Here is a 20,821-nt window from a genome sequence, read left to right as displayed (position 1 = left end):
CAACAACTTATATCAGTGAAGACAAACTTCTTTACCTAGACAGCTAATAATATTTATTCCAGACAACTGGTTTCGGTAATCAAAGTTAAAATCTTCAGATCTCGACAAACAGGTCATTGTAAATAATGGCAGTAAAAGTACTCTTTCTCATGAACTAGTAGATACATGACAGACCAAAAGACATGTATCCGCATGTCAAAATTAGGACAGCTAAGTGCATAGTTATTCATCACATATATCTGTCTTGTGCCACTCACAGCAGGGTACATCATTGAAACCAAGTGTACACGTGTGCTTCCACGCACAAAATTCTTCCTATCGTTGCCTCCTGCTTACAAAGCTTTCTCTGCTGTGCAAAATAAAATTTGTTTTAAACCTCTGAAAAACAAATTTAGTAAGTGTCATTACATTGATGTCAGAGGGTCGTTAAATTAATGTATAATGTTAATGCTCTAAACCGAATAAAAAATACAAGACGTCATTTAAATTAGTCATATTGCTGTTCATATCTTCGAAAAAAAAGAAACAGGTACAACGAAGGCAATCTTGCTGATTGATGTCCCCTGACGGCTAAAGAAAATTTGCTTGAAGCATTTTGTAATTTGCATCTGGACAAAAAGGTATTTAAGGTAGTCAAGATAAATGGGACGCCCTGTATATATATAATTTTTGTTATATTTATGAATTATCATCATTTTAATTGCTTTGTAGCTTTCAAAGAACACAGTTTCATCCATGATTATCACTTAATACAGATTTATGACGCTTTTCATAGTGTACCAGGTGTAGAAGTATGAAACCGGAATTTCCCTATATGTGGTGCTAGCCGTCAGTGTAGATCCTGTGAGAACGTGTCTGCAATGCCATCTGCTTCCTGTAATGGCTGACGACGAATGTCGAAACACAGTAACCCAAGTTCCACAAATCGGTGTCTGTGTCAAGCCCGTCAAGATGTCGAGTTTTGTGCCTACGAACTACGATTTGCAGACAGCGTTGGTTTTCTGTCATCATTTGAAGAAAACTGCTGCAGAATAGCATCGAATGCTTGTCGAAGCTTTCGGCGAACGTGCTCTTGGAAAAGCTCAGTGTTCGGAGTGGTTCAAAGAATTCAAAAGTGGTGATCTTGATATGAGAAGCGACGAGTCCGGGAAACGACCGTGAAAGTTCCAAGACAACGAACTGCAGGGTCTTATTGGATGAAGATGATACTCAAACGGAAACTCGTGGAATAACTGAATGTGACGCAGGAAGCCGTTTATCTTCGGCTGAAAGCTATGGGAAAAGTGCAGAAAGTGGGAAAATGGGTTCCGCATTAATTGAATGAAAGCAAACAATTCGAAAATCACTTGTGAAATTTTGTTCGGTAGATTCAAAATAGACGTTTCTCCATCGAATAGTGACAGTTGATGAAAAATGGATATATTTTGAGAATCCTAAGCGTCGTAAATCATGGGTTAATCCAGGCAAACCATCAACATCCACTGCAAGACGAAATCGATTTGGAAAGAAGACAATGCTCTGTGTTTGGTGCTATCAGAAGGCTGTCGTCTGTTATGAGAAGCTAAAACCTCGTGAGACCGTTAACACTGATCGCTACCAACTGCAAATGGATGTTTTAATTCGAGCATTACCTGAAAAACGACCGGAATATGGAAAAAGGCAACACAAAGTCATATTGCTCCATGATGATGCCCCATCACACACAGCAAAACGAGTCAGGGAAACGGTCGAAGCGTTCAGTTGGGAAGTACTAGGGCATGCGGCTTATTCTCTAGACTTGGCTCCGTCCTATTATCATCTGTTTGCATCACTGGGACTGGGAGACTCTCTCGCTGAACAACGCATCAAGTCGTATGAAAATATACGAAAAAGGCTCGCTGACTGGTTCGCTTCAAAAGAAGAGCTGTTTCTTTGGCATGGCATTCATAGCCTGCCAGACAGTTTGGAGAAATGTATAAGTAGCAATGGAGAATCTTTTGAATAAAATATTGTTTATCGGTTTTAATTAGAAGAAATTGAATTACTGCAACCAAATTCCAGATTCATACTTCTACACTTGGCAGTTAGAACATCAGTAATCAATATTTTTATTCCCATATCTCCTATTGACTTGTGCCTTGGCATAACATTATAACATTTTATAATTCAGTTGTCCTTTCCCATTTCTTGATTTTGTGCACGTTATCACTCGTTAGAGACTTTGTGAATGTTTGATTGCATCTGATATTAAGATATTTTAATTTGTGAACAGTATGAACATGAGAAGACATCATTGCTATGTGAAATAGTGGAATTTGAGCTATCTGTTCTCTCTGGAAGTGAGCATCTTAAATATCTCGTAACTGAGAAAAATGGCAGCAAGAGACTATCAAATATTATGCCCGACACGAGCTATCGCGTCCAGCTGGTTGGGAAAACTGTGACTGGCAAGAAGACTCTGCCTGTAGAGATTACACTTCACGCCCTGCCTGCTGGTAAGGAAGACGCCTTTGTGTTTTCTCTGTACGATTTGTAATACTCTCAGACTAGGTTATGTTGTGTGGAATGGTGTTACTTATTTAACAAGTTTTACAATGGAAACGACAGAAGTATGGCTAAGATATACACATATGGTGGAGAGACTGTGAAAGGGGAGGAAAGTAATCCCTATACTTAAGGCTGAGTGAGCAAGATGCATTCATGGAAGACGCTGCTCCAGGTTTAAATTCCAGTCCAGCATTCTGTGTTAATCCACAGAGGGATTTCGTAATTGTTCAGGGCACTCAATTGTAGGGTAAATGTATTTTTCTAAACTTTAAGCCATACCAATGACAGTACCACACCTTAAATGAAATTACTAAGTGCTTATGATAGCTCAGAAAAGATGAATCTAATGTAAAAAAAGGATGGCTTAAGTATGATAACTTCCTATCTCTTGACTTAATAACAAGACGTAAATGGATGAGTTCACTCGGAATGCAAATTTATGTGTATTGAATGTTGTTCACGATAGTGAAAATTACATAAAGAAAATTATACGAAATCTAACACAGCATTCGTTCTTTTCTATAGAGGAAGTATTTGCTAAACATTATTTCAACTGCAGTCTATTTGACAGTGTTTTTAATTGATGTAAATACTTATTATAGAAAAGAAGGTCTGCTTTCCAGACAAAGTTGTTATGTTATGAAGTATACCAGCATTATTAATGCGTATACTGTATTTAACTGAACTGAAAATTTGCAACTTATACATTCAAGCATTTAGGTGCAATTGATGTCATCATGACTAATTTAGAACGATTGTTGTACTGGGTAATCACATATTAGAAAGAAACAATAAACATCCCTATCATGTATAAAACAGCCTCAAACGTCTGATTATGTTACAAACGAGTTAATGCGTTAAATATCACAGCTAAGTGTGCAAAATGTTAGAAAAAGTTTGAAATTCAGTTTAAAGTTTATTGAAAATCACTAAGTGCTCTCATTCTTATGTACTGGATGAAAAATCCAGGGTATTTTCACACTATCATTTACACTGCCTCAAGACAAACACACTGTAAAACTTGACTTAATTCATTAAACCTTTAACATGAGACTGTACCTGTTAACTAATAGACTATGACAACATTTTAAATTTTTAAAGTGGATCAACAATTATGTGAAATACTCAACATTTAATTTTTGTTGCCCCTTGAAGCCATTATGTAGGCAACTTTCAACTGGTGCTATGTTCTAGGATAGTCGCTCAGTAATGCAGACACTATACAGGGTGGTGCATTGATCGTGACCAGGCAAAATATCTCACGAAATAAGCGTTAAACGAAAAAACTGCAACGAACGAAACTTGTCTAGCTTCAAGGCGGAAACCAGGGAAACAGATGGTGCTACAGTTGGCCCGCTAGATGGCGCTACCACAGGTCAAATGGGTATCAACTGCGTTTTTTTAAAAGTAGGAACCCCAATATTTTTACATATTCATGTAGTACATAAAGAAATATAAATGTTTTAGTTCATTTCTTTCGCTTTGTGATAGATGGCGTTGTAATTGTCACAAACATAAGGCTCACAATTTTAGACGAACAGTTGGTAACATGTAGGTTTTTTAAATTAAAATACAGAACGTAGGTACATTTGAACATTTTATTTCGGTTGTTCCAATGTGATACATGTACTTTTGTGAACTTATTATTTCTGAGAAAGCGTGCAGTTACAGCGTGATTACCTGTAAATACCATATTAATGCAATAAATGCTCAAAATGATGTCCGTCAACCCCAGTGCATTTGGCAATACGTGTAGCGACATTCCTCTCAACAGCGAGTAGTTCGCCTTCCGTAATGTTCGCACATGCGTTGACAATGCGCTCACGCATGTTGTATATGTGAGCCCTATAGTCGTTACATAATTGTGCAACTAACAAGCAAGAATGTACAAATAACAACACTGTGTCGTCCGTTCACTATAACAATGCATTCTTAATTTCTGTTTAACATTCTTCCCCAGCTTCTAGACTGGATATCTAACTTCAAAACATTGTTGCATGTTAACAGTTTCTAAGTGTGACAAATTGTACCAGTAGCGTGAAGCAAAAAATTTTGTAGCAAAGACTAAGTTAAAAATGAGATTATCTTTCAATAAATGGTTTTACATGTGATATGTGGTGCTATCTTTTACCCTTTCTAGTGCGCAGAGTTTCAATTTCAAAGCAATTATCATGTTGTATACTTCGGTAAGGAATGCTGAAATTTTTCTCATGGTTAACATCTATGTTATTTTTCTCTGAGCCAGCCAGCGCATGTGGTTGCCTCTGGCGCGTCGTTATTGGGATTTGGAGATCTTACTGGTACAAATTCACCCTGTCGAGAGGGCCCTGCCCTGTTTGAGTCCCGCCAGTTCCGATGAAATTCAGGTCTGTCGTTATGTCGGTAGTTTCCATAGTTTCTTTTTTGTCGGTCATGTGGTGGAGAATTTCTCCCGGAATCGTAACTGCGCGGTGGACCGTGGAGTCTGACGTTATTCTGTCTCCCTTCATAATAATTATTTAGGTTCCCATATTGCCTGTTTCTCTGATTGTCTCTGTGATAGTCATTACTACGGAATTGTGATCTTTCTCTGTAACTATTATTACTCTGGCAGTGGTTGTCATGCGGGTGGTGTCTGTTTTGGTCAGGATTTGCGTTGTAAGAATAGCCTTGTCGTGTCCAGTTATTGTTTCGGTCGTCACGGAATTGTGACGGGTGTCACCTGTAATGATTGTTTTCCTGTATTCGGGACCCGCGATTGTCAGTGTCAATTCCCACTTCTTGTAACAGTCCCTGAAAAGCTTCAATGTCGTCTTTGCAACGTCCTGCCAAAATAATATGTCGTAAATGTTCTGACAATTTTATTAAGTAAATGCGGATGAGTTCTGAGGGGCTGTATGGGTTTGACAGGTACTGATTCTTGTGCAATATGTCTTCAAAATATTTGACAAGACTGGAAAATTCAGATTGTTCAAAGTGTCTCATCATGATGGTGCTACGTATTACGCGATCTTGAGTAGCTTGAGACCAATATGCTTGGAGGAAGGCATGATAAAATTCTCCTTCACTGTGACAATCTTGAACGACCGATCGCATTCTTACAATCGGGTCATTCTGTAAATAGCCACACATAAATTGTTATCCTGTGTTCTAATGACCAGTTGGGAGGAAAACAATTAGTGAGTTGATGAAGCCACGCTTGTGGATGAATGTGGTTACCAGAATTCTTAAATGTTTCGAATTTACGTGTAGTAATAAATAGCTTATATTCAAAATCATCATGTCGGCGAGTCGCATGTCGGTCATTGTTACGTCGTTTCGGCGGTTTTATCTCAAAATTCGGTGTTCCTTGTCAATTTCTTTCATAATTTCCGAAGTGCCCTGTGTTATTATTTTGCGGCTGTTCCGTATTTTTAAGTCCCTCTTCCTGTATTGGAGCGCGAGTGTCCTTTGAAATACATAATTCTTGTATTTGTGTCAACTGATCTAGTACTTCCCGGATTTCTCTTTGGTGTTGCGTATTAATTTGATTCTGATTTAGTGGAATTTCCTAATTTGTTCGCATTCTTCTGTGTCTTTAAAGACTACCGGTCTTGTGTCATTCAGATTATCATCTACCTTCGTAGATGAATTATTTAGCTGATCCGAAAGTTCGACTACTTTCCCTGATAATGAACTAATTTCCTCCATGTGTATTTCTGAACCAATTTTCAGAGTATCTACTGTGTCCTTTAAGTTTTCCTGAGTTTTTGCAAGTAGCGTAATCGAATCGGTACAGGCAACTAAGTCAATTTTAGCCCGCAAGGTCTCATGATTTTCATGAACAATAGTTTGCAGTTCTTTTATGGCTCCTTCGTGATTCTGTAATGCATTTTCATGCCGCGAAAAAATAGGTTGAAAATGCTCACAAATTTGTGTTTTTACGTCATTACAGACTTTTTGACATTTCGATTCGATGTTATGTAACTCAGTAGTTAAATCTTCAGGTGTTTGTTCAAGCCTGGTGTCTAACGTTTGAAGATTTTGTTCCATTGTATCTAACTTTTGAAGATTTTGTTCCATTGTGTCTAACTTTCGAAGATTTTGTTTCATTGTGTCTAACTTTTGAAGCTTTTGCTGTGTTTGTCTATGATTTTGTTCCATCGTGTCTAACTTTTGAAGATTTTTTTCCATTGTGTCTATCTTTTGAAGCTTTTGTCCCATTTGTTGTATTAATTGTAATAACAATGCACTGGTGTCTGAAACATGTTCCTCAATGCTTTTCGACAGTGAATTTGCACCGGCAACATTCACATTTTGATAACCAGAAAATGTGTCTTGACATATTTGAGAAAACGGTGAGGACTCAAAACCTGAATCTACAGTATTTGCGAGATTGTGTCCTGTCATTTCGAATTCCTGAGGCGAGCTGTTGCCGACCGGTCGATCGATAATGCTTCCCTGTTCACTAATTGATTCACGGTCTACACCATTATTTGCAGCTCGCTCCATTTCCCTATGCACAATTACCAAGTTACTATGTTGAACATTAGTTAATTCATTAAACGGTGGCGCTAAGACACTGTTTTCGTCTTCACTGTCATTTCTCAGTTTACTTTGGAGTCTAGTATTACGGTTATCACACGCCATTATTGTCACAATATTTCACAAGATAACACAGAAAAGCACAATTTGAAGAGCAAAATAAGAAAACACATTAACATGGCATTGAAAATAATATCTCGTTAATTGCAAGCGCAGCTGCGAAATACTTGGTACAAATCTACAGGCATGCCACAACTGTTTTACTGTACAACAATAAAAAACTACAACTACAATGGAAATTCTCTCTATAATTATGCGCTAGCAATAAACAATAGCTGCAGTAATTATGGAAACTACAAGAAAAAATCAGAAGATTCCAGTGAGGTATCCTCGGCTAAGGGTCGACATATGAAACGTCCCCTTAGAAAAATTAATGAATTACTGTGCTGATAAACCTCTTACATTATTTGATTTTCAAACAGCTCAGCAGAACTGAACATACTCAGACATTTCGCTCTTTACCTATTCTGATCAACACTAAACCGGCACACAATATTTTTAGCGCAATGCAATCTGACTTTCAATAATCCCTACATAATAATGGCCCTGACCAACTTACCTCACATAAATCTTCGTTACTCGAACTACTGCAATGCAGCGAGCGCCACTACTGCCAGCTAAATAAAAGATTCAAACTACTGAAGCCACTAACTACTGATAGGGATAGTTAGCAAAAGAAAGATTTTGATAGAGAACAAGCAATGTATGTACCTTAATAGTGTTCAAAAGTCATATATATATATAGCAGTTCATGGCATCCAGTCTTAGAAATTTACTGTCTCTGATGGACACACGTCCAGATCATTCGCTCTCAAAACTCCGCCATTTCTCTGACCACATCCACCACTGCTTGCGGCTCACCTCCAACTGCGCAGCGCTACGTGCTGTTAACAGCCAACTGCTCAACACTACAATACCAAATTCCAACAATGCAAACCAGCCACAGACTGCACACAGCACAGTCAGTGATTTTCATATAGAGTGCTATGTTGCGTTAGCAACATAAAAACCTAAACAGCCTACTTACACGGGGTATTTATCACAGGTCTACCTGAAACTACTGAAATGAGACAAGGTCTTCACTAGAAGTTTGTCCTGTATTGTCATTTTAAAAGTACAAAGTCCGCCCAAACACTTAATTATTCGCCAAAAATAACTATCTGCCTATTGTTAGGATTATCGCATTCACGTATATATCACACCCATTTAACAGTAGCCACCATAAGTACAGATTTCTTTACCTGTTACGACTATTAAAGAGTAAATCAGCGGTAAGAAAGTTCAACGGTGTGTATCATTTCCAAAATAGACTTTCAATAATGCACAGTTCACCAATATCTGTAGCTGAGAATTACGGTTACATACCACGCCAAGTGGAATTTTTAAGCTCATCGGAAGAAAGTCGCAAAAATCTCTTATCTTGTGTAAAAGCTTTTTGCCACCCGATAACCATCATTTTCTGAACCACTCTGCTTGTTAACGGCGATTTCCCGAAAAGTGAATAAACTGGGATAAGTCTCATGTACAGGGGTGAACATTAATAAAACCGACAAACTGGAAGGACGGATTCCTGACTGGTAATGAGGGAAAAAAGGTCCTATGAACATGTGACCGGGAACGCGTCGTTGCTACTGTAGCTGGCGCTGACGAATGACAGTTCCACTGACCACGTGCCACGTGTTCCTCGTACCCGTATGTCGCAGGCTGTGTGACTGCAGCATGGTCTGGTATTCATGCCGGGAACAAGCACAGATTGTGATTCCATAGGGCAAAGCAGATGGGAATCGTAGAGAGGGAGCTATGCCAAAACAGTAATCCTCACAGACACCAACTATATCACATAACATTTCAAGCCCTTTTTGGGCGTATATTTGATCACGGGTCCTTTGGGACAGTTGAACGTGGAGGACTGTGCGTACAACGGATTTGGAGGACCGGCTTCTACAGGCTATTGACACGAACCCTACTACAATCTCCTGGCTAGTGCCCCACCAACACAGTGTAAGCCGAAGTACAGTTATGTGTAACCTGCATGACAACGGCTACTGTCCCTGTCACCTGCAACGAGTGCAAGGATTATCAGAGGCTGATTTCCCTCTACTGGCAATTATTTAATCGATATTTCTCGCACAAGACCATCTGAGTTATGGGACTTCTGGCATCGGTCGTCTTTCCCGATGAAGCAACCTTTACCGGAACTGCCATCATCAGTCTGCATAATCGTCGACTTTGGACTAGAGACAGTCCTCGGGGAACGGTTGAGGCACCCCATCAGCATCGGTTCAGCAGCAACGTGCGGGTGGGGATTCTTGGCGACCACATGTTTGGACCGGTTATTATTCCACAACGCCTCGACGGAGGAACGTAATAGGACTTTTTCCGGAATAGTCTGCCTAGGCTCTTTGAGTGTGTGCCTTAGGCAATACGATAGGTTATGTGGGTTTTGCATGACGGAGCACAAACCCACTTCTGCATTACACTTTGTCGACATCTGAAGAACATTTTCGTCGGACATTGGATAGGACACAGTGGCCCTGTAGCATGGCGTTGCTGGATCAGCTGACGTAAACACCATGGATTTTTACGTCTGGGGGCATCTGAAAAGCATTGTGTGTGCTGAATCAGTTCCCGATGTGCTGACGCTTCAACACTGTGTCCGCCACGACGCCTCTAACACAAATTAGGAGAGAGGTTGGAACGTGCGAAAGAGTGCAGCAGCCCATGATGCGACCTGTGGACGCGTGCACTGCACCCTATGGAGGACACTTCAAACATCTCTCGTGACACGGATGCGGTGCAGCTCTGTACTGTGTTCCCGGACGATTTGTTGCCGTAGCACGCACACCGTCCATTTCCAGACACATGTTCACAGGACACTTTTTCCTCCATTTCCAATTAGGAACCCATAGCTGCGTGTGTCGTTTTTATTAATGACCACTCTGTACATTTGTCTTAACGCCATGAGTAAAGATTTTGGTTCTACGAACTACTTGGCCATAAACACATCATACCATGTATTTCAATGTTCAAATGTGACATACCGTCACTCACTCTGACAGCGTGACATATCAAAATATTGATGTGGACACATTACTTTTTGAAAGCTCGAAACATTACATAACTTACACTCTTCAACAAAATACTGCTTAATTAACTGTTTGTTGACTAAGTACGCATTTTTAAAAATAAGTATCGTAGTGTCTGAATGTTGACTGTAATGGGAAGTTGCAAATTTTATTTTTTAGACAATTTTAAATTTCTCCCAAATTAATTCAAGCACGAAACTGAGAATGCTACAACGCTAGTCGGGAAGACTATAAAATATCATATACAGGGTGATTAAAAAGGCAGTATAAATTTGAAAACTTAATAAACCACGGAATAATGTAGACAGAGAGGTAAAAATTGACACAAATGCTTGGAATTACATGGGGTTGCATTAGAACAAAAAAAAACTAAGTTCACAAAATGTCCGACAGAAGGCGCTGGACAGCCAAACTGCTACTGTGACGGGTGAGAGGTACGCCGATATGTTACAGAATCGCATCATTCCCAGCCTGGATGATAAAAACCTGCTGGAACGTACGATGTTTATGCAGGATGGCGCTCCATCCTATATTGCTAGACGCGTGAAAGATCTCTTGCGCGCGTCGTTTGGTGATGACCGTGTGCTCAGCCGCCACTTCTGTCATGCTTGGCCTCCCTGGTCCCCAGTCCCCAGTCTGTGAGATTATTGGCTTTGGGGTTACCTGAAGTCGCAAGAGTATCGTGACAGAATGCCATCTCTAGGGATGCTGAAAGACAACATCCGACGCCAATGCCTCACCGTAACTCCGGACATGCTTTACAGTGCTGTTCATAACATTATTCCTCGACTACAGCTATTGTTGAGGAATGATTGTGGACATATTGAGTATTTCCTGTAAAGAACATCATCTTTGCTTTGTCTTACTTTGTTATGCTAATTATTGCTCTTCTGACCAGATGAAGCGCCATCTGTTGGACATTTTTTGAACGTTTGTATTTTTTTGGTTCTAATAAAACCACATGTCATTCCAAGCATATGTGTCAATTTGTACCTCTCTATCTACATTATTCCGTGATTTATTCAAATTTATACTGACTTTTTGATCACCAGGTACATCGGAGTATGGGAAATGAGTATTATTTTACAGATCGGTGTGTAATTTTCCCACACGTGGAAGCATGTGAACACGACAGCTTGGAAAGAGGAAGGCAGCGTAGAAAAGACATAAGGCCCGCTTTTGAGTGCTCTCCCCCTGTCCTAAGTGCCAATGCAAATCCCCACACAATTCACTTCCTGCTTTTCTTAAATGTTTGTAGCAAAATTTAAGAACTATGTAAACGGCAGACAAAACTGAACGTCTCAAACTACAAAAATAATACATAAAGTCTACATCTACATCTACATCTACATGGATACTCTGCAAATCACATTTAAGTGCCTGGCAGAGGGTTCATCGAACCATCTTCACAATTCTCTACTATCTCGTATAGCGCGCGGAAAGAATGAACACCTATATCTTTCCGTGCGAGCTCTGATTTCCTTATTTTATCGTGGTGATCGTTCCGCCCTATGTAGGTCGGTGTCAACAAAAAATTGGGGCATGGAGTTTCGTGACAAGATTCCATCTTTTAAGGATTTCCAACCCAAATCCTGTATCATTTCTGTGACACTCTCTCTCATATTTCGCCATAATACAAAACGTGCAGCCTTTCTTTGAACTTTTTAGATGTACTCCGTAAGTCTTACCTGGTAGGGATCCCACACCGCGCAGCAGTGTTTTAAAAGAGGACGGACAAGTGCAGTATAGGCAGTCTGCTTAGTAGGTCTCTTACATTTTCTAAGTGTCCTGCCAATAAAACGCAGCCTTTGGTTAGCCTTCCCCACAATATTTTCTATGTATTCTTTCCAATATAAGTTGTTCGTAATTCTAATACCTAAGTCTGTAGTTGAATTTACGGCTTTTGGGTTAGACTGATGTATCGTGTCATGTGGACGACATCACACTTGTCGTTATTTAGGGTCAACTGCCACTTTTCGCACCATTCAGATATTTTTTTCTAAATCGTCTTGCAGTTTGTTTTAATCTTCTGATGACTTTCTTAGTCGATAAACGACAGCGTAACCTACAAACAACCGAAGACGGCTGCTCAATTTGTCTTCCAAATCGTTTATGTAGATAAGGAACAGCAAAGAGACTATAACACTACCTTGGAGAACGCCCAAGATCACTTCTGTTTCACTCGATGACTTTCCGTCAATTACTACGAACTGTGACCTCTGAGAGGAAATCGCAAATCCAGTCACATAACTGAGACGATATTCCATAAGCACGCAATTTTACTACGAGCCGCTTGTGTGGTAGAGTGTCAAAAGCCTCCCGGAAATCCAGTAATACGGAATCGATCTGAAATCCCTTGTCAATAGCACTCGGCACTTCATGTGAATAAAGAGCTAGTTGTGTTTCACATGAACGATGTTTTCTAAATCCATGTTGACTGTGTGTCGATAGAACGTATTCTTCGAGGTAATTCATAATGTTCGAACACAATATACGTTCTAAAATCCTGCTGCATATCGACGTTAACGATATGGGCCTGTAATTTAGTGGATTACTCCGACTACCTTTCGTGAATATTGGTGTGACCTGTGCAACTTTCCAGTCTTTCGGTGCGGATCTTTCGTCGAGCGAACGGTTGTATATGATTGTTAAGTATGGAGCTAATGCATCTGCATACTCTGAAGGGACCCTAATTGGTACACAGTCTGGACCAGAAAACTTGCTTTTATTAAGTGATTCTTTTATTAAGTTTCGAATCAATATCCATATTCCCATATCTTACAGCTCTACGAACTAGACAAGCCACATACTTAAAAAAATTTTTCCGAATACCAATATAATACAAATTCATACTCTTTTTGAAAACTGTTAAATCTGTTTACGAAAACAAGTTTTACTGAAACAAAACTTACTTCCTAACAACAAACTTTTGCATAGGTGAGTTCAAACCATCACTTTTAAACTGAATTTCCCACATAAAGTTTGGATGACGTTTAGTCCATTATTACTTAACGTTGTTTCTCTTTTCTGAAATTCCCTGGGACCTGAAATACGGATTTATTTGCTCTTCGTCCAGCGTCGGTTATTTCGCCCTTCCAAAATATTTCACAATCTTTCGAATTTGATCTGTATCAGTTGAAATAATTTTGTTATGCCATATAATGGGTAACTTGCCACCGAAATCCATTATCCTCTGCTCTGGTTACTATTTATTACTTACATAAAACAAATACGTTGCCCACTAAAGCAAAAAATTAATTAAATTTTATCCACTGTTGACTGAACTTCTGTCCAGTGTACAAACTATTTTGCAACTCCATTTACTTTTGTCTGCCAATGCCCTTGCCACTGTGGTAACGCCGGTTGTCGTCAGATCACCGAAGTTAAGCGCTGTTGGGTTTGGCTAGCACTTGGATTGGTGACCTCCCCGTCTGTCGAGCGTTGTTTGCAAGCAGGGTACACTCAGCACTTGTGAGGCAAACTGAGCAGCTACGTGACTGAGAAGTGGCGCCTCCAGTCTCCGAAACTGACGTACGGCCGGGAGAGCGGTGTGCTGACCACGTGCCCCTCCATATCCGCATCCGGTGACGCCTATGGTCTCAGGATGACACGGCGGCCGGTCGGTACCGTTGGGCCTTCATGGCCAGTTTGGGGGCAGTTTCGCCGGCCGCGGTGGTCTAGCGGTTCTGGCGCTGCAGTCCGGAACCGCGGGACTGCTATGGTCGCAGGTTCGAATCCTGCCTCGGGCATAGGTGTGTGTGATGTCCTTAGGTTAGTTAGGTTTAAGTAGTTCTAAGTTCTAGGGGACTTATGACCTAAGATGTTGAGTCCCATAGTGCTCAGAGCCATTTGAACCATTTTTTGGTGGCAGTTTCGTTTTCTATTTACTTTTGTCTGCCAAAATACTCATTGGGAAAACCATTCTTAAATTATTTGTAACTATTACATCGTTCAGTAACAGTAATTTTCCAAGTTCCTGTTTCCCCTAAAATTTTAAGTAATAAAATTTATCTTTTCTATCAATAAATAATCTAGCAACGAAAACAATCAATTTTTGACTATATAATGCAACTGGATACCTAAAAAAATCTACTTACCATACGGCAGCAGAACACACACACCTAAAAGAAGGTCATAATTAGGCAAGCTTTCGGAGCCAGTGGCTCCTTCTTCAGGCAGAAGGGTTGAAAGGGAAGAAGAAGGGTTTCAAAATCATTTCAAAAATTTTTTCCATTAACACTACCAGCAGGATCAAATTTAAAAAATAACTGTCTAATTGTTATATAAGCGACTTCAGATGACTCAGTTGCAAAATTACATTCACCATCATCAGTGATTATTCAGCTGTTCTTTTCTATGTCAGACAATCTACAATCATGCTCATACAAACTACCCTCTACATTATTAACTGCATGAGACAGCTGATGTAGGATAGCTTCTATTTCATTCAGTCATACACACACATTCTTTTCAAACTGTACTTATTTACCTTTTCGTAGCGATTCCACTATAGTAACCTTTTTCATTACTTTTTACACATCATCATTTAATGTATGTGACCTTCATTTTCTTTCTCGAGCTATTCAGTTAATTCCCTCTCTTAATTAGATTTTTACGTCCTCTGCGGACCTCTCACATTTGGTCTCAACATGAAAAATCCTTTCCTCAGATTTCTTACCAAACTCATGTAAATGTATCCCTAAATTTGCTTTAACTTAGACTCCTGGAATTCAATATGTCCATTAACTTCATATTTGAAACAACTGAGTCACTAGTTAAACAACTTATATAACTGTACCGCTGATCATTTTTCTGACTGCTGTTACTGGATTGCTGCTCAGTTTCGTGACTGATTTTACCAGACTGTTGATCAATCTTATTGTTCATTCCTCTAGCCAAATTACTTATTTTACTATATTGTAAATTTATTGTCATTATTAGTTTCAAAAACATTTCCTGAGCACTCTCAGGTTTATATTCCTCATGTGTCGAACTGTATGGCATCTTTATGGTCTTTGAACAGAGTCGTGAGACTTCTCCCAGTTTTTCCTGTATGCTAAGAGGGGCGACTTTAGAGACTGAGCTATACAAGATCTATAACATCACCTATGCTACAGGACTTCCCCCATTGAGTCCAACTCTGGGATGCTATTCCAATTCAGGACAGCCCTGGCAATAGTGATAATGTAAGGGGGGAAAAGAAACTGAAGATATGAAGTTCGTGTTGGGTAGGGCAAACCATCTGAGTAGTTCGTGCAGTAATGTTGACCACAGTGATGTGGTGGTGTAAAGGTTAGCGTGTCTGCCTAGAAGACCCGGGTTCACGTCCTGACTGTCGCAAAAATTTTCAATTCACTTCTCCTGCTTCCACCATTATCGTACATAAAGATGAGACTTTAATGTCTCGGGGAAAATTTAATTATAAGATCTGTAAGACGTAATTAAAAGTGGCATCAAAGACAAATCACAAAATATATGCGATTTTGGTGAAGTTCAGGACAAAGAACATCTTCTACAATGTTCCAACCGTTCGACATATGTGCCCTTGATGAACTGCGTCTTGGCAATAATGATGCGCTTAACATGGCCAATACTAGGCTGAAAAACTGGAAAAGTAATTTTCCAGTCTCTAAAAAGTAAAAGGTACATGTGCCACTGTGTAAATATTTATTCACAATTTTTTAAAATGTAGCCTACACAGATAAGAGTGTTGCAAAATGTGTCTCAGACACATTTAGTGACAACTGGTGCCATTCTACTGATCAGGCGTGCACAAACACAAACAAGTGCAAATCAGAATCGTTCCATACTGGCTAAAATGATCACCTTTGACAGTGACCTGCTAAATTTACACACCTTGTCAGACCTGTAGCGGAAAATATGATCTACAGAATGAGTTGTTCCTTTCGGCTCTCAAAATCATGCTTTTATGTCAATGATGAGATCCTACAGTTATGATTTTGGACACATAAACAAAAAAACTAATGAAAGAATATATTTCATCAAGTTTTCAAGTAGACCCGAAAATTAATTGGTGTAATACTGACATGTAACCAAAAATTTGAGAAGAAAATTTTACAATTTAAAACCGTCATATAGCCATTTGATGATATTTACCTACGGAATTTGAAAATAATCACTCAAAGTGCAGAAAAAAGCCACACCCTTATATTGACCTGGCGTGGTTCAGGCAAATTAAATTCTGTTTTAAGAAATGATACTGTGATATGTCTGAAATGAAAAATTTATAGTCAATTTGTGTAACCAATTTTGAGCTAAGACAGTGAAGCAAAGACATTTAATTCAAAACGATTAAGGAAACTTAGTACACCACAGCAGCAATTGCCCTGTCTGTTGGATGTTAGTAGAAGAGTGAAGAAAATAAGCAAGTGAATAAGAAAACTTACTGAAGGAGTAGATAGGATTGTGATGATTGTGCATATAAATTGAAATGGAGCTGAACATGACACATAGTAGCTAAATGAGTACTAAACAGATCAACGAAGGTCTTTGCTGGATTCCAAGAATCAAGAAAATACAGAAAATATCCTAATGGAAGAAGGATAGATAAGAGAAAACACACAGGTCCAGCAAGCACGCATATGAATATAAACTCTATTTCTTGGAGAAGTCTTGGGGAGGCCTGTATCCGTCATTGGACACGAAATGCCTAATATGATGATGATGATGATGAAGTCAGTCCTGAGTTGCATCATAAAACAGGAGAAGAGGGACCAAACAAGTATGTTTTGAACTAATTCTGTAAATCAGTAACAATGTGGAAAGATGTGCAGACTTCTAGAATTGAGAGTAGGTGACAAAAATATTGTATTATTGTAGCAATGAAATATAGGTCACTGCTATTAGAAGAGTTGCCTGCGATTTCAGTTCGTATTATATTACAGCTACTGGTAAATTAGTGCAGCAGAGATTTTGTAACCCATCAAACACAATATCACAAGTACATTCAGGTACCAATGTTAACAATTTATCCTTATTTTTCAGACTAGTGCGAACAAATAAACTCTGACATATAATAGTCACTGATAATGAAATATCAAGTTGATTTTGATCACTTACAGGGTAAACCCCTATGGTGTTTCTAACATATAGCGTGTGTATGTGTTGTAGCCTAATGTTGTACCCGCAATGGAATTCTCACGTATACAAATGATCAAAACGGCCCAGCTATTGACAATCTACGCCTACAGATTTGCGTAAAATGAAGCTTTGTATTTTGGTTTTACTTTGCTTCATTTTAGCAATCAAACCAATTACTGCTATTAGGATGCTACTAAAATGAATCACAACTTGGATACCATAAATGATTTATTGTCAAGAAATATATAGAGTACAAAAATTCTGTAAATATGGTAGATCCCACCCTAAATGTAATTTCTAGATTGGCGGAACATATTTTTCACTTTCCTGGGACCATGTCCCGCTTTATTACATGGACACGAAGTTGCCTGTTACTGATCAGCGGTGAGAAACGGAAGACGTGCACCTTGACAGACACTTTTGGAAGAAGCTCAGTTGACAAGCAAATAGAACTCAATCCATTTACTGTGAGTGTTTCCCTAACAGCCTAACTCAGGAGCTGATGATGATGTCGCTGTTTGGTTTGTGGTGCGCTCAACTGCACGGGCATCAGCGCCTGTACGAAGTACAAATTTTTATAAAGCCCAATCTAGCGACTGTCACGAATGATGATGATGATGATGATGATGATGATGATGATGATGATGAAATGATGAGTACAACACAGACACCCAGACCCCGGGCAGAGAAAATCCACAACCCAGCTGGGAATCGAGCCTGGGACCCCATAATCCAGAGGCAGCAATGCTCGCCACTAGACCACTAACACCGGACGCAATTCAGGAGCGCGTGTCACCTACTGAAGAACCAACGGCATTTACACTGCAGCAACGATTTGCTCATTTAGCTGCGGTGCAGATGAGGTACATGGCGTAAATGTAATTCTCTGCCTCGACAGTGGATGCTATACTGTCCACAAACGTCCAAGGATCAAATTTCGTCAGTGCAAGACATAACACAACTCAAGATTTCTGTTCTCTCACCAGCGCGAAACAGAAATCCGACCCAAGCATTCTTTCGTAAAGATGCATTTCAATGTGTGTCAGACTTCGCAGAAAGGTAAAGATTCATCACTCTACTAAAATGAATAACAACTCTGTTCACAAAGGAACGTCTTCACACCTCCAAGCAGAACGTCTCAAAATGTAGTCCCGAGGTTCTCCGCTGTAGCTCTTACCTGTGAAGATTATAGGTTGATCCCCAGAGGGAAGTATCTTCGATCAGTCTCCACAGGAAAGTGAGTTCACATATGCCCTCTCTCTCTGGGAACTTGGCGTCTATACCTGCGCTCAGACGACGAATCCCAGCGGCCGTTACAGAAACATTGCCACAACAAGGGCATGAATCTGCTAACCAATCGCCTGTAGCTCATACTCCATTCAAAAGATCTTCTGGAATTTGGTGCTTTTTGATGGGAAGTGTGCCTCGTCACTTGCCATGAGAAGATACTTCCCATATAAGCTGATGACTGTTGCCTGTGACCCTACACATTCCTTCCCATAAAAAGTATGTGTTTTCGTTTTGTTCCGACCCCAACGCTTTCACCGGGTACAATATTCTGAAATTATTTTTCGGATCACCAGACGGCAACCTTCCACCTGCACCGTCCACCGTACAGAATTTCTGTTGCGTCAGCGTTGTAAACTGCCACCTCCCTAATTTCCCCCTCCCCCTCAGGGTAGTAAATATCTGGCTCTGCAGAACACCACTACTCCCCACCCAGCCCTTCTGTAGCCAACAGCAGCTTCTAAGGAACGCATTGTGCACGTCGACCTTTCTGTTAGCACCCAACTCTAATTAACTCCCAGACAAGCAGTACTCCAGTAATTCATCGTATGTGGTGGTAGCTAGCATCAGTGAACGACATGATCAATAACCCGATTGTTCTTGGTAAACAGTGCTGTAATGAACAGAAGACACAAAGAAACTGGTACACCTGCCTAATATCATTTAGGACCTCCACGATCACGCAAAAGTGCTGCAACACAACGTGCCCTAGGACTGTGAAGTAGTGCTGGTGGGAACAGACACCATGAATCCTGCAGGGCTGTCCATAAATCCGTAGAAGTACGAGGAGGTGGAGATCTCTACTGAACAGCACGTTGCGAGGCATCCCCGATACGCTCAATAATGTTCATATCTGGCGAGTTTGGCGGCCAGTGAAAGTGTTTAAACTCAGAAGTGCGTTCCTGGAGCCACAATGTAGCAATATTGGACGTGTGGGGTGTGGCATTGTCAAACTGGAATTGCCCAAATCCGTCGGAATGCACAATGGACACAAATGGATGCAGGAGATCAGACAGGATGCTTACGTATGTGTCAACTGTCAGAGTCGTGTCTAGACGTGTCAGGGGTCCCATATCAGTCCAACTGAACTCGCCATCAAACACTACAGACCCTCCACCAGCTTGAACTGCCCCCCCCCCCTGACATGCAGGGTCCATGGATTCATGAGGTGGCCTCCATACCCATACACGCCCATCCACTCAAAACAATTTGAAACGATACTCGTCCCACCAGGCAACATGTATCCAGTCACCAAAAATCCAACTTCAGTGTTGACAGGCCCAGACGGGGCGTAAAGCTCTGTGTCGTGCAGTCATCAAGGGTACACGAGTGGGCCTTCAGCTCTGAAAGCCCATATCAATGATCTTTCGTTGAATGGTTCGCAGGCTGACACTTGTTGATGGCCCAGTACTGAAATTTGCAGCAATCTGCGGAAGAGTCACACTTCTGTCACGTTGAATGATTCTCATTATTCATCGTTGGTGACGTTCTCATCTGATCTTTTTCCGGACACAGCGATGTCGGAGATTTGATGTTTTACCGTATTCCTGATATTCACAGTACACTCATCAAATTGTCGTACGGGAAAATTGCCACATCATCGCTACCTCGGAGATCCTGTGTCCCATCACTCGTGCGCCGACTATGACGTGACGATTAAGCTCACTAAAATCTTGATATCTTGCCATTGTAGTGACAGTAGCCGATCTAACAACCGCGCCAGACACTTGTTCTCTTATATAGGCGTTGCCGACCACATCCCCACATATTATCTGTTACAAGTCCTTGTATTCGAATATGCATGCCTATACCAGTTTCTTTGGTGCTTCAGTGTATGTGACCATAAGTATACTGAATAAAGAAATAATAATGCTGAGAATTGAAGTTCGCAAAAGGCAAAGCATAAGGTGATAGCTACAGCCACCTCATGGAAAAAGGCGTCGATCATGTAAGAAAAATACCATAAAGTACTTACATATGCATATATAACTGTTGCCTAACTACATGTTTTTAAAAGAAATCTGTTTACAACTTTCTATAAAATTGCTTCCACTTACACATAATGCATGCACTTATGTAAATTACATACACAAGTTTATCAGTATCATGTGAGCACAGATTGTAATTTAAATTGTGATTACCAATAAATTATATACTTTCAGATTTTTTTATGAACACATAAAAACATTATATGCGGTTCCTTGTTTAAAATACGTGTACTGAAAAAGATTTGTCTCAGCTAATAAAGTAATAAATAT

The 20,821-nt window shown here is 40.1% G+C and overlaps 1 protein-coding gene across 4 annotated transcripts in view; it reads left to right on the top strand.

Moving 5' to 3' along the window:
* LOC126426407 (tenascin-like) overlaps positions 1 to 20,821 on the top strand; it is a 562,410-nt gene that overhangs the window by 398,161 nt on the left and 143,428 nt on the right. For all 4 annotated transcript variants that reach the window (XM_050088324.1, XM_050088323.1, XM_050088325.1 and 1 more), the window contains exon 17: positions 2,252 to 2,474. In XM_050088324.1, the coding sequence (XP_049944281.1) occupies positions 2,252 to 2,474 (223 nt within the window). The remainder of the gene's footprint in view (positions 1 to 2,251; positions 2,475 to 20,821) is intronic.

Source organism: Schistocerca serialis, chromosome 11 (genome assembly GCF_023864345.2).
Source record: "Schistocerca serialis cubense isolate TAMUIC-IGC-003099 chromosome 11, iqSchSeri2.2, whole genome shotgun sequence".
NCBI lineage: Eukaryota > Metazoa > Arthropoda > Insecta > Orthoptera > Acrididae > Schistocerca > Schistocerca serialis.
This window is presented reverse-complemented; position numbering and strand designations above follow the sequence as displayed.